Genomic DNA, 14,837 nt, shown 5'->3' with positions numbered 1-14,837 from the left:
GAGACCCGCCAGAGAACAGCGGTTCTGGGGTCGAAATTACATGTCGAGTGGTGCTGAGAGACACTGGAGAGACCTTCATCCCAGCATCAAGCAGAGACTCCAGAAAGGCCAACCCTTGTGACCTGGCTAAGCCCGAAACCAAGCCCTTCAAGATTGTCAGAGGAGCCAGGCACAGCGGAGCACACCTATAATCCCAGTGGTTCTGGAGGCTGAGGCAGGAGGATCGTGAGTTCAAAGCCAGCCTCAGCAAAAGTGAGGCACTAAGTAACTCAGTCTCAGCAAAAGTAAGGCACTAAGTAACTCAGTGAGACCCTGTCTCTAAATAAAATACAAAAAAGGGCTGGGGATGTGGCTCACTGGTTGAGTACCCCTGGGTTCAATTCCCAGTACCTCCCCCCTCAAAATCCTCAGAGGAGAAAGTTTGGAGATGAGCCTGCTGAGGCAGGGGACTTGGAAAGTGACGCAGGCTTTGCATGAATCCTCTTAACAAAATGCAAAACCGATTTCATGGAATTTCAAAAGTAACTGTACTGCCAGCTAAAACAAAATGACAAACACTCTTCTGAAGAAGATAACAGAATCCAGAGCCTCCACAACACACCACGCACATGACGTGCAGGATACATGCAAAATTTTCTAGGTATGCACCCCCCCCCCCAAAAAAAAAAGGAAAAATGTGATCCTCCATCAAGAAAAGAAAAAAAGCCAACACAAACTCATCCAACAAGATCCGGCGGTCAGAGTTAGCGCATGAGGATCCTGCCGCTCCTCACCCAGTGTTTGGTACATAGTAGATGCCCAATAAATGCCAGTGGCTCATCTCCACTCAAGCACAGTAACGATCGCCCCCACCTCTGCCGCCAAAGGCTTTGGAACACGGGAATAACCCGGGAAAATGTCCCCAGTCTTCACATACTGAGTCCTGCTGATTGACTGGGCAGAACCCCAGGGGAGGCTGCCGTGGGCATTGACGAGAGAGAGAGAAGTCATAAAGCTGTCACAGACAGGCGGAACTCTCTGTGCCTCCTTCTCTCCATTTGTAGGATGGGGAAACGCAGGCAGATTGTCTTAAAGGGCCCCTTCTAGGATTCTGAGTCTGTCTGGAGGACAGAAATTGTTTTCAGCCCAAGATATGCTCTGAACTGGCACCTAGAAGAACCAGTTGGAACCTACTCTACTTATTTGTTTGTTGGTTGGTACTGTGGATTGAACCCAGGGGCGCTCTACCACTGAGCCACATCCTCAGTCCTTTTTTTATATTTTTATTTAGAGACAGGGTCTCACTCATTTGCTGAGGCTGACTTTGAACTCTCGATCCTCCTGCCTCAGCCTCCCCAGCCGTGTGCCACCTCGCCCAGCTGGACCTACTCTTCCTTTGGGAGGAACAGGCATTGGGACGTAATTGTCTGTCAACTGTGGACAGAGTCTGAGCTCATTTTCCAAAGGAGTCTTTCTTGAAAAATGTCTCCTAGTGACCAGCTCAGCTGACAATAAACCTTCAGGCACCTCTGCAGAAATACAAAGGCTATCTGTAGTTCCCTTCTTCAAAAGACCAAGTCGAAATTGCTGATCAGCTGAGAAGCAGCGAACAGGTTGTCGTGGGCGCCTGGTCGGGCAGAGGACGCAGGAGGGTCTCCACCCACAGGACAACCTCCTTCCCTTCTGTGGAATTGCAAGCAGCTTAGCTTCAGGGCTGATGGCATGGGCTTCAGACCCCATCTCAAAACCTAGTTTTTACTAGCTGGGTAGCCCTAGATCCGTTTCTCAGCCTCTCTGAGCCATAGTTTTAGAAATGGGGATACTGCCAGGCACAGTGGCCTCAACACCTGTAACCTCAACAGCTGAGGAGGCTGAGGCAGGAGGATCGCAAGTTCAAAGCCAGCCCTAGCAAATTATTGAGGCCCTAAGCAACTCGGCCCTAAGCAAAGGGCTGGGGATGTGGCTCAGTGGTTAAGCACTCCTGAGTTCAATCCCTGGTACAAATTTTTTTCAAAAAATGGGGATACCAATCGTATGAGTGGGTGCTCCACCCAAGTCCCCTTTATACTAGCTCAGCACACCCATGGCCTGGTTGCTAGGAGTGTTGACTACACACAGCTGCTCCCTTCTCAGAGGAGCCCACGGCTGACGGGACATGCCTCACCCAGAGACACTTGCGAGGCTGAGTCATCTCCAGGAGTCTCCTCTTCCCAATGCCCTATACCCAACAACCAACCAATATGACGGCAGCATGGCCGGCCCCCTTGCACCAGCGGAGAACAATGCTGTACTGCCACTAACACGCTGACTCCCCAGGGGATCTGGCTGAGGCTGGACTCGAACAACCTCACACCTCTGTTTAACTTCTCCTGCCCCATCTGGTTCCCTCCCTTGCTCCTTTACTGATTTCCCATGAGCTCTCTCCTTCATAAGTCAGTGCATGAAGTCCCCATGCCAGCGTCCTTCTGGGAAATCCAAAGACACAATAGTAACTACTGTGCCGTGGTAGGAATCTAACAAAAGAATGCACAGGAAGTACTCAGCCAATGCCGGGGACATAGTAGGTGCTAAATAAATGGACATCATTATCACCCTTCTCCCCAATATTATTGTCATAACTGAAGATGGACCTTAGATCAGAGGGGCCTTCTAATGTGCACAAGAGCTGGGGACAGTCTTGGAATGAGGGAATAATTGCATTTAGACTGGCTGACACAGTGGAAGCAGACTTATCCAGCCTCCTTTGCTTCCCTAAACCAAGAGTAACAGATTATTTTTCTGATGATGATAGTAACCATACGTTTATTGCAGAAAGGAAAAAACTCAAGAAGTACAGAGAACTATAAAAATGAATGAATGAGATTACTTGAGTGTGACCACCAAGGACATTACATCCTTCCAAATATTTTCCACATAAATTTACATAATACACAAAAATAGACACATCTCCACACATCAGCTTATATATGTAATTGATACATGTGGTACTATAGTTATATATCTGTGTGTAGAGATGTGTAAGTAACCCTAAATACACAGCATAACATGGTATATGTCATAATGTATACAACAAATTCTGTCACCTTGCTTCCCACTAAATTTGTAAATATAGGCAGTCAACATTTCCCCTGTTAGGAAACACAGGCCTGTAACATCAGTGTCAGCCACAAACAGCTCACGTTCTACAGAGATGACACGGTGCATGTAACCAATCCCCAACCTCTGGACACTTCCCTTATTGCCAGTTGTTTTATTATTATGAAGAATGCGAGGTAATACGCATCCTTGACCACAGATCCTTGTGGGTACGTTCAACTATTTCTTGAAGCAAATTCCTAGGATTGGAATAGCTTGGACATTGGAGGGCATAGTTCACAGGACTGTTTATTTTGTTTGTTTGTTTATTTATTTATTTATACATACCAGGAATTGAACTCAGGGGCACTTAACCACTGAGCCACATCCCCAGCCCTTTTTTATATTTTATTTAGAGACAGGGTCTCACTGAGTTGCTTAGGGCCTCGCTAAGTGGCTGAGGCTGGTTTTGAACTTGGATCCTCCTGCCTCAGCCTCCTGAGCCACTGGGATTCCAGGTGTGTGCCATGGCTTCAGAGCACATTCCCCTTTCCCCTGCAGGATGACGATTCTGCTGACACTCCCTCCAAGAGTAGCCCAGGGTTGATTTCTCCACAGCCTCTCTGACACCAGCGATCATCATGTTTTTATTTTTGTAGATCTGATAGGCAGAAGATAATATTCTATTGTTTCTAGAGTGTTTGGGAGGGTTTTATTGGGGTGGGGTTTTTTTGGGTTTTTTTTTTTTTTTTTTGGTATTTTTGTTTTTTGTTTTTTCGTGGTTGTTGTTGGCTTTGGGTTTTGGTTTTGGTGGTGTCTTCATTTTTGCTTTGCTTTGGTTAGTTTGCTTCGCTCTGTTTTGGTTGGGCTGGGCTGGGTTGGGTTTCTGGGCAGGCCAAGCATCTTTTCTTACATTCATAGGCTGTTTTAGATTTCAGCCACTGAGAGCTGCCTTTGTCCTGTGCCCGGAAAGGCCCTTCTGGATGTCTCCTCTCTCCCCACTCCCCAGCCCTCGGTAGCTCCCCTGGAGGGTGATTTCATGAACTCTGGAAGCTCTGCTTCCTGCAGGACAGGCACCCCCAGAAGGCAAAGTTTCCACCACCTGCCCCTGAAGTCAGCCTGAGCTGGGATTCGTGGGGAGTCAGTCCCTGACCTCCAGGGGCCCTTCACCCAAGGCCCCTCTCCTGGCCCCATCCACAGGCCTCCCCACAGAGACTTAGAAACCAGATCCGCTTAAAGGAAAAAAAAAAAAATGTTTTCTCCAAAATTCCAACCCACCCAGCAAATACATTCCGGGAGTGATTATTAGCGTGACTTGAGGAATCTTTTCAGAAGAACTTACCAAAACATTCCTTTAAAGTCCAGTGCTCCTAAGGGATTCCACTGGTGGATCGTTGGGCACAGTTGCCCACAGAGAAAAACATGTGGCAGGCCCCACTGAGCGGCAAGAGCCCACCGGCAGTCTCCAGGAATCTGTCTCCAATGTCTACAAAGGTACAATGGCCTCTAAGCATGGGTGGAACTCTGTCCTTCAGTGAAATGGAACAATTTAGGCCCAGGCACAGGGCCAGAGGTGACCAGGGGCTTGTCTGGTGCCAAAGTCTGCATCGGGCACCCCCTTAACAGAAAGGAATTTCTATTCCTAGACTCACCCAGCAGAGTAACTGCTTCTTGTGAGTTTTCAAACTTAACAAATGAACTGCTGAGATCTACAAGGAATTGACCAGAGAGAAGTTGCAGAAAATAGTAGAGAACCTTGTGGGGTGGGGGGTAAAAAAATCCCAGTGACCACGTCCTGTGTCCTTATAAGGTTGACTCTTGACCCGGTGCTTTAAGAAGTCAGTGGCACATGCCTGTAATCTCAGCGGCTCTGGAGGCTGAGGCAGGAGGATCTCAAGTTCAAAGCCAGCCTCAGCAACTTAGTGAGGCCCTAAGCAACTCAGTGAGACCCTGTCTCTGAATAAAATACAAAAAAGGGCTGAGGATGTGGCTCAGTGGTTAAGTGCCCCTGGGTTCTATCCCTGGTGCCAAAAAAAAAAAGAAAAAGAAAAGCAAAAAAAAAAGAGGCCAACACAGAAGGGTAAAGCAAGTCTCCAGAAAAAACACAAGGAAACATAAAACTCCTTTCTGGAACCTGTCTGGAGTCACAGCTAAACCTGAATGAAGAAATGAATGAATGATAGCAGACCATCAGGCAGAACCCACAAAATAGGTTATGAATGACCTACCCACCAAACACCGCGTGGGACAGTAAACGAATGGAGGATCCAAACGTGAGAGGGTGGAACCCTGTCCTTGATGTGCCATAAAAGCCATGTGATCCTGTTGGCACTTTTCCAAAGGGAAGATGGGAATTGTTCTCGATGTGTGCGGACATGGAGATGATTCCTGGGTATGGTTACATAAATGAACGTCCAGGGCTTCACCTGGGAGGAGACCTGTGCTGGGAGAACGTGGGACGCTTTAGGCTGCACTGGACACGCATCTGCGCCATTTAAACTATTGGCCATTGTATCATCTGCCCCAAAACCACAAGAGCCTCTGGTCAATAGTAATAATAACTGAGGTCATAGCAGCGCATCAAGTAGCTTAGTGAAGGCTGATTACAACCCAGGCGACACATACTTTCTCATTTGTCTTTTGTCTTTTTGGAAGCAGGGATTGAACCCAGAGTGCCTAACCACTGAGCCACATCCCCAGCTGGTTTTTATATTTTATTTAGAGACAGGGTCTCACGGAGTCACTTAGGGCCTCTCAAGTTGCTGAGGCTGGCTTTGAACATGTGATCCTCCTGCCTCAGCCTCCCAAGCCACTGGGATTACAGACATGCTCCATTGCACCCAGTTTCTCATTTCATCTTAAAGCCAGCTCTGTTTTATGGAGGTCTTTTTTGGTTGTTTGTTTTTTGGTAACAGGGATTGAAACTAGGGTCACTCAACCACTGAGCTACATCCCCAATCCTTTTCAATATTTTATTTAAAGACAGGGTCTCACTGAGTTGCTTAGGACCTCGCTAAGTTGCTTAGGACCTCAGTTGCTGAGGCTGGCTTTGACTTAGTGATCCTCCTGCCTCAGCCTCCTGGGCTGCTGGAATTGCAGGCCTGCGCCACAGCGCCTGGCAAATCAGCTCAGTCTTTATATCCGTTTAAACAACCAGGAAACTGTCTTAGGTGAAGAAGCTTATTAGGGCGGCATCTGATTACAAAAGCCTGGGTCCTTCCACAAGGGATGGTTTCCGGTGCCTGAAACAAGAAGTGTGCGGGTCCGTCATGGTGGCCGGAAGGGCGTCCCATCTGGTGGCCGCTCTGCCACCTGAGCCTGCAGCTTTTCTCCTCTGACCTGACTCCTCAGAGCTGTGCTGCCCAATATAGCCCACTTTAATCAACTAAAATTAAATAAAACTAAAACTTCAGACCCTCAGAAGCACTAGTCACATTCTAAGTGCTAAATGGCCACACTATCTTGCCGCCTAAAGCGCGTCTCCATCGCTGCAGAACTTCCGCCAAGCAGCACAGCCTCGCCACAGATGGAGAGGCTGACAGCCCGCCTTCAAACGCTGCTCCACCACTTACTAACCGGGGGGATCAGAGCAAGTCGTCTAAACTTTCTGAGGCTCGGTGTTCCCATCTGCAATATGGGAAGACGAGAAGTCACCTCACTGGACTCCTGCCCAAAGCCTGTCACGTGAACAGCTGTCACTTAAAGGGTGGAGAGGCGGTAGGACTCTGCAGTTGGACCATTTGGGAACTTGGGCAGGTTGCCTCACTGCTTCCTTGTTTATAAAACAGGGTGAATGATACCTACCCGACGAGGCTGTTGTAAGGATTAGAAAGCAGAGCCGATGCTCAGGAACTGGCCAGTCCCCTTTCCAGAAGGGTTTTCCTCTCTCAGGCAAAGGACTCGGCAAGACCCAGAAGTAAGACATTCCAGAAGGAATCCAGAAGGCCAATGTACTGACAAAAGAAGGCTCAGCCTCCAAAACAAAGTGCTCATGGATGCTGTTCTGTCACCTGTTGGATTGTGGAGGAGAGGAGAGCTTGAACTTTATCAAAGACTAACATTCTTTGAGCACACTACTTAATTTATTTTGAGAAACTGAAAATACCTGTGTAACCACCACTCAGATCAAAAAAAAGAACATCCTTGAAGCCTTCCTCCTGGTCTCTTCCCATCCACGATCTCCCCCACAGGGGAACCACTACCCCGACTTCTAACACCATCAATTAGTTGTCAGTAAACAAACAAATTCATAGCACCCAGTGTGAGTGGTGTAAAAAAAATCCAGTAATGTCAGACCCTCTTGGGTGTGTAAAGGTCAATATGCCATTCTGGAAGGTAATCTGACAACATCTGCTATAACTTAAAACAGACTTCTTGGTCTGCCATTTGCCCTTCAGCATCCACTCCAGAGAAAAACTGGTACCTGTGGGCAGAGAGGCAAGCACAAGGATGTTTGGAGTCAAATTATTTGTAATAGTGAAAAATTAGAAATAACCTCAATGTCCAACTAAAGGGGATTTTTAAAATTTAAAATGTAGGGTACATACTGCAACAGATCAACAGATCAATATAGCACCGCATATTGGTAGGGAAATTCTATCAGGAGGTATTGTAGCATTTAAAAAGCAAACTGCAGAAAAATCAAAGCACAAGTGCAGCCTCAAAAACAGGGATGATGTTGGGAACAGGGTGAGACTGGGACTCAGCTTGGACAGTAAGCAGCCATGTCACTTTTAGAATTGTGTATGCAACTGGATTGGTCCAATTGTTTAAACCAGCAATGCATTTATATATCACCTATGTGAAATATTTTGCTAGATTTTAAGGGGAATGAAACAGCTGGCTCACCAAGTCCAGGTGTGGAGAGAAAGGCCCTTGGCCTCCTGCCTAGGCTAGCGGCTCCTCACCCGCCACCTTGGCTCAGGTTCCAGGAGGGCAGTTTTCTGGGCCTCTAAGACCTGAAGGTTGAATGAACGAAGCAGGGAGAAGACCCTAGAGACCAGAATCGTGAAGGCTTCCTTTGATGGAAGACAGTGTCTTGGTTTCTGTCCCAGCTGAGAACTCAACACCAGTGTGATGTACGCAGACCTCTGGAAAGGAACGCTTCCCAACAGTGCCCAGCAGGCTAGGGAAGAATTGCTGGGTGTGATGCCCTCCACCCCTGGAGATGGAGGGGAGAGAGGTGGCAGGTGACATCTCACACGACAGGGCGGCTTTGTGAAAGTAAGGTGCTAAGGCAGAGGCTTGGGGTGGGCCTAGTGACATCCAGTTGCTGTGGCTTCAGGGGATGGCAGGTTAATAGGGGAGGGGAACAGCCAGGGATCTGCATTTGAAATATTGGCCCTTTAAGAAATAGCTTGGGCCAGGTGTGGTGGTCCACTCCTGAAACCCCAGCGGCTCGGGAGGCTGAGGCGGGAGGATCCAAGTTCAAAGCCAGCCTCAGCAACTTAGTGAGGCCCTAAGCAACTCAGCGAGACCCTGTCTCTAAATAAAATACAAAAAGGGCTGGGGATGTGGCTCAGGGGTTAAGCACCCCTGGGTTCAATTCTCTGGCCCTCCTCATGCAAAAAGAAATAGCAGTTGATCCCAAAGAGAAGTGTTCCTTAACCTCTCTGAACCTGGGTTTCCTCCCCATAAAATGGGATGATGGCTCTTACCGCATGCACGCACGCACGCACGCATGCAGGCCCCTTGAGTCCACTCAGAGCTGCCCCTTGCCACTGGCCAACATGTACCCCAACCTGTCTGAGACCTCAGCTTCCTTCCTTATCTGTAAAACAGGATCCTCACTTTTGCAGAATCTCAAACGAACATGACAAGGCTTAAATGAGACCACACCAGGAGGGTCTCACTGCGGAACCTGGCATGAGTATGTGCTCAATAAACATTTGCTACAATTTATACGTAAATTTTTATTCACTATGCACTTAGCTACCAAGAACTAGGCCAGCCACTGAAGACACTCCCTGAAAAGTCACAGTCCCTGTTCCTGTGGTCTGTCCATCCTAATGAGGCCGGAGGTAGTAAACAAATAGACCCGGGGAAACAGCTCCCTCTGATGCGATCCAGGTTTCAATGACAAATACCCCAAAGTGCTACCCTCATTTCTTCCAAGTTCAAAGTCTAGGCCCATCTGTTTCTCTAAGATGCAGTCTCACTAATACCTCCTCTCTCCCCTCCACAATCTAAAGCCTTAAGCATGGAAGTGACCTCAATGTGCCAAAAGAAAAAAAAAGTGCAACATACAAATTAATACAACCGTTGTTGGCAAATCGTCTACAGTTGAACACTCGCCTGCGTTACAACCCAGCAATGCCACTGCCAAGTGTCTGCCCAACAGAAATGAGCAGCCATGCCCACCCCAAAAATTCATAGAAGGATTTGGGGGGGGTACCAGGGATTAGGGTGCTTTACCACTGAGCTACATCCCCAGCCCTTTTTTATATCTTATTTAGAGTCAGGGTCTTGCTGAGTTGCTTACGGCCTCACTAAGTTGCAGAGGCTGGTTTTGATCTTGCAATCCTCCTGCCTCAGCCTCCTGAGTCGCTGGGATTATAGGTGTGCACCACTGCACACAGTCATAGAAGGATGTTTTTAGCAATTTTATTAGCAATAGCCCAAAACTGCAAAGCACCAAGATGTCCATTCATACAAGGTATCACCAAACTGTAACAGAGCCATCAACCAGAAAATGATTCAGTGGTAAAAGAAATGAATTACTGAGACAGAAAACAACATCAATGAGTCTCAAACATACTGCTGAGTGAGAAAAACTCAACCCAGAAGAGTAGATTCCATTTACATGAAGTTGTGGAACAAGAGAAATGACTTCATGATGTCAGAGGTCAGAGGAGTTACTCTGGGAGGATGTGTGTATTGACTGGGAAGGGACATAAGGAGCCAGGACTGTTTTACATTTAAGTCTTGGAAGTAGTTATGTGAGTAGAATGCATGCAGAAAACTTTATTGAGCTGTGCCTTTAAGATTAGTGTGCCTGTCTGGGTGCAGCAATTGTGGAGGCTGAGACAGGAGGATTGAAAGTTGGAGGCCAGCTTCAGCAACTTAGCAAAACCTTATCAGTTCAATCCCAAGTGCTGAAAGAAAAAAAAGAAAAAGATTAGTGTGCTTTATGAATGCTTGCTATACCTCAAATTTTAAAATGTTTAAGAACAAACACAGGCTGGGAGCAATGGTGCATGCCTGTAATTTCAGCAGTTCACTTGGAGGCTGAGGCAGGAAGATCACAAGTTCAAAGTCAGCCTCAGCAACTTAGCAAAGCCCTAAGCAACTCAGTGAGACCCTGTCTCTAAATAAAATACAAAATAGGGCTGGGATGTGGCTCAGTGGTTAAGCACCCCTGGGTTCAATTCCTAGAACAAAAATATACAACAAGGTTCCTAAGTGCTACTAGGTGTGTAGGTAGACTATGGGATGCGCATCTGATCCCTAGTATCCTTGACAATTTTCAAACTAAAGCATCAGTCTCGAGGGGAAACCATGGGGTCAGATGGAAAAGGGGAGGCCTTGGAGATGGGATCAGCTGAAGTCACCAGTGACCAACCCCAAGAGATTTTTCTCAATAATCAGGTCATGAAGTGGTGACCTTGGGAAGGACAGAAAAATGCACATACCTTTGGCTTCCATCACTGACTGGTGGTCAGCCATATTCGGGTATTTTGCATAATATACAATAGTTTTTCCTCTGAAAATTGTATGCAGGAACTTTCATTAATTATAACTAGGCTCATACCTGCCAATCTTAAATGGTGTGAACAAATGAGAAGTAGCTGTTTTTATCAGCATAGACCTTGGAAAAGACTATCAGTTACCAGTAATACGTCAGCAAAGATCCAGGTGGCTTTCAAACCAGCCTGGTGTTCACAAGTGGTTCTGTGCAAGTGGAGAGTTTTCTTGCTCACTAAACCCTGCTCACTGAATGAGGGAGGCACTGAGGTTTCACCAGACACAGGTTGGTCTCTGAGCCACATCCCCAGCCCCTTTTTACCTTTTTATTTAGAGACTGGGTCTCACTGAGTTGCTTAGGGCTTCACTAAGTTGCTGAGGCTGGCCTCACACTTGTGATCCTCCAGCCTCAGCCTCCTGAGTCGCTGAGATTATAGGCAGGCCCCAAGGCCCCCAGCTTGGTCTCATTTTCGACAAGTCTTTCATGCAAAGGAGGGTGCCCAGCATACAAGGGACATTTCTTTGACATTTCTCAGGTCTGAGAGCTACTCCTTATGAAATTCTGGCTTTGTGATGCTAATATTGCCCTCTAGGCCTGCCTCCCAGGTCTGTAAAGGGAGATGTGAGAAGGAGCTTGGATCTCCTTCAAACCCTCCCAAGTAGGTCCTTTATCTATGTTCTGGAATTTTCTTCAACAGATAAGGTTACCTGTCCTTTTCTTAAAAAAGACAAAAGAGGCTTAGCCAGCCCCATATAATCTTCCCCTTCTGTCCTCCTCATTGGCAGGGCTCCAAGACCCTAGGTCCTTCTGTCCTCTGGGATAATGCCAGGGTAGTCACTGGACAGAGGCCTCCCTTGGTTCTGGCCCTGGCTTATTCCAGAACTACCCACTTTCTCCAGGGCGTGAGCTCACCATAAAAACACATGGGTCTCAGTAGCCTTCAAAACTGTGAAGGTCATAAAAAAGAAAGGAAATCTGAAAAACTGTCACAGCCATAGAAAGCCCTGAAGGACAGAACGACTCAGTGTGATGCTGTAGCCTGGATGAGAATCTGGAACAGAAAAAAAACATTGGTTAAAAACTAAGGAAATCTTGCCAGGCACAGAAACACACGTCTGCAATCCTAACGTCTCGGGAGGCCAAGGCAGGAGGATGGCAAGTTCAAGGCCCAGTCTCAGCAAGTTATGTAAGACTGTGTGTCAAAATTAAAAAAAAAAAAAAAAAAAAAAAAAAAACTGGGGACGGAGATCAGTAGCAGAGTGCCCGTGGGGTTCAATCTCCAGTACCTAAATAAATAAAAATTAAAAAATAGAAACTGAGGAAATCTGAATAAAGTATGAAGTAACTTTAATTAGTGAAAATGTATCAATATGGGTTCATTAATTGAATATTGGTTCATCAATATTGGTGCATTAACAAAGGCACCACAGTATATGTATGTACATCTATCTATCTTTATCTATCTATGATGTTAATAATAAGGAAATTGAGTGTGGATTATAAGGAACTCTCTATACTAACTTTTTAAATTTTTCCTTTTTTCTTTGTGTGTGAGGTTGCAGGGGGAGTTCTGGGACTGAACCCAGGGCCTCGTGCATGCTAGACAAGCATTCTACCACTGAGCTACATTCCTATCCCTTACTTTTTCTTTAAATGTAAAATAATTCTAAAAACTAAAGTCTTAAAAAAAAAAGAGCACACGCGCACGGGCACACACACATACACACACTCCAAAGGTTGTCGTGATTTGCTTCACTGGAGAGGACTTTGACTCTGGCCAGTCCTCTTTCTGATCAAAAGACTCAGAGACTCTCTGAACACCTCATCGCCCCTCCCCCACCCAGGAGCAGAGGGTCCTCACTCGGCCTTTCTTTCCATTCACAGAAGGGATACTCTCCGCAGGCCAGATTTCACAGAGAAAATGAGAAGCAGAGACGAAGCGGCTCAGGTGAGTCAGACCCACCTAGGTTTCCCCGCCCCCCGCCCCGCCCCCCGCCCCGCCCCGGGGCACCAGCCTCGCCCTTTCCTCCTGCCCCACATCTCTTCGCCACAGCTGTGTACAATCCCACTTGGCTCAACAGCCGGCTTGGTTTCCCCCTTGCAGTCAGTTCTGTCACCATCTAGATTCGAATCCAGCTCCACTACAGACTAGTGATGCGATCTTGGTGCTCCTCATCTCTGTAAGGGGACCCAAGAGCCATTAAAGGAGGGATTACATGAGATGAACTGAAAAATGGATATAATTTCATCCCCTGATGATAGGCTATGGGACATGCCAGACAGGCCTGGCATCCCTGACAGCTGGTCAATGACCAGTGCCACCAGTCATGAGAACTTCAATGGTCAAGTGTCACCTTGGGATCCTGGATGATGTCTGAGGAGCAGAGAAATACACGGACCTTTCCATTAAAGAAGTTGGGCCTGGACAGTGACCAAGGACCAGCCAAAGAGGACTTGGTCAGCAGGTGATCAGCTGGCAGGCACCAAGGCTGGAGAGGGCACAGAGGCAGAGGGAGCCGGAACCGTGTGCCTGAGACCCCAAAAGCCAGGTCCCAATTTCTTGCTCCCCCCACCCCACCCCACCCAGGCACAGCTTTGAACTGAGGCCATCAGCACCCTGGACAGCTCCATAGGGGGCTGTAGCTTCCAGGGGCACAAGCTTCAGGGTTCTTGGAAGGGCAAGCCTGGTCAAGCCACCTCACCTCTCTGTTTCCTCCTCTCTAAGCTGGAGGTAATGCCTACCCGTCAAGACTGTCGAGAAGAGTTCATGACATAACAGACCGCAGAGCAGAGTGGTTGACCTCACCTCCCCACCCTCAGACTCTTGATGAGTCCTCCATCTCTGACTGTTAAAGGACTACACACACACACACACACACACACACACACGACTCCACAAAGCCAGAGACACCAGTCTATGGAACTCCACAGGCCTTCACCCACAACCTTTTCCCCCAAGAAAAGTCCCCTATGCTCAGTGCTTCCTGCCACAGGGATGCTTTGGGGCATTTTTTTTTTTTTTTTTTTTTTTTAATGCCAGTTGGTTCTGAGCCAGTCACTCTTCTAAGTCCTTTATATGTACCCACATTGTACCAGTGAAACTTACAACCCTGGGACAGAAGTAATGTGGTTAACCCCATTTTCCAGATGAAGAAACTGAGGCTCTGTGCGGGGAGGTTACTAAATGGTGAGGCCGCACAGGTATTAACTAGCAGGGCTGGGATCTAAGCCCAGGTATGGCAGTTTCAGAATCGCACACCCTGCACATAGCTTTCAATGAGGCCAGCGGCCATGAAGAGTGGAAAAGAAGCCGGGGTCGGTGGCACATGCCTGTAATCCCAGAGGCTCTGGAGGCTGAGGCAGGAGGATCTTGATTTCAAAGCCAGCCTCATCAACCTAGCGAGGCCCTAAGCAACTCAGTGAGACCCTATCTCTAAATCAAAATTAAAACGGACTGGGGATGTGGCTCAGTGGTAAGCGCCCTGGTTCAATCCCCAGTACCAAAAGAAATCAATTTAAAAAAAAAAAAAAAAAAAGGAGCGGAAAGAGTAGGTGGCAGGCCGGGACGTGATGTTTTCCTAGTGATGCCGCTGGAACCCCGGGACTGGGAGCCCTCACTCCTGATGCTCACACGTAAGCCACCTGATTCCTGGGCAAGGATACCTGTTTTTGTCCCTGTCTCCTCCCTCCTCGTCGGCGTCTCCACGCCTGCCCCTTGGGCCACCGCCGTAACCAGATCCTCGGCGGGGTTTGGGCTGCCGGCTCGGAGACGCTCGCGCTCCAGGCTGCGCTGCGGCGGTGCAGGCTCTGCAGCGGGAGGCGCGGGGCATGGCGCAGAAGCGGGGCGAATGGGCACGAGGGCCCACAGAGGCCACCGGGCTCTACCGGGCGGTGCTTCTCAGGTCCGGTAAGTGGGGACGACGCCTCGCCCCCCCCCGCCCCTACTTTCCAAAGCTCTAGGAGCTAGCGACAGGCATGTGGCGCGCAGCCCCTGGGCAGCTCGCCGCTGAGCGCCTCTGTCCTTGATCCTTGCTCTGCGGCCCCTGCCGCTTGCCTTCCGTCATTCTGTTCAACTACTGTCTGTCCTTCCCTTTTCCGC

The 14,837-nt window shown here is 48.1% G+C and overlaps 1 protein-coding gene and 1 long non-coding RNA gene across 4 annotated transcripts in view; one reads left to right on the top strand and one right to left on the bottom strand.

Annotated features, from left to right (window-relative positions):
- FAM107A (family with sequence similarity 107 member A) overlaps nucleotides 1–14,837 on the top strand; it is a 68,941-nt gene that overhangs the window by 35,307 nt on the left and 18,797 nt on the right. The window contains exon 1 of one of the 3 annotated variants that reach the window (XM_079114447.1): nucleotides 12,629–12,686. The exons of 1 other annotated variant lie outside the window; for it this stretch is intronic. Coding sequence is in view for 1 of the 2 variants with exons in the window: in XM_079114448.1 (XP_078970574.1) it covers nucleotides 14,567–14,645 (79 nt within the window). In the remaining variant the exon portion in view is untranslated. Of the gene's footprint in view, nucleotides 1–12,628; nucleotides 12,687–14,509; nucleotides 14,646–14,837 lie in introns of those variants that run through there. One more of the 3 variants, XM_079114448.1, reaches the window with a different exon arrangement.
- LOC306646058 lies at nucleotides 3,409–7,058 on the bottom strand. The gene is made up of 2 exons (XR_013759809.1): nucleotides 6,859–7,058; nucleotides 3,409–3,715 (listed from the first exon to the last, which is right to left on the bottom strand). It is a non-coding gene; the product is annotated as an uncharacterized lncRNA (long non-coding RNA).

This window comes from Sciurus vulgaris, assembly GCF_902686455.1.
Source record: "Sciurus vulgaris genome assembly, chromosome: 16".
Taxonomy (NCBI): Eukaryota; Metazoa; Chordata; class Mammalia; order Rodentia; family Sciuridae; genus Sciurus; species Sciurus vulgaris.
This window is presented reverse-complemented; position numbering and strand designations above follow the sequence as displayed.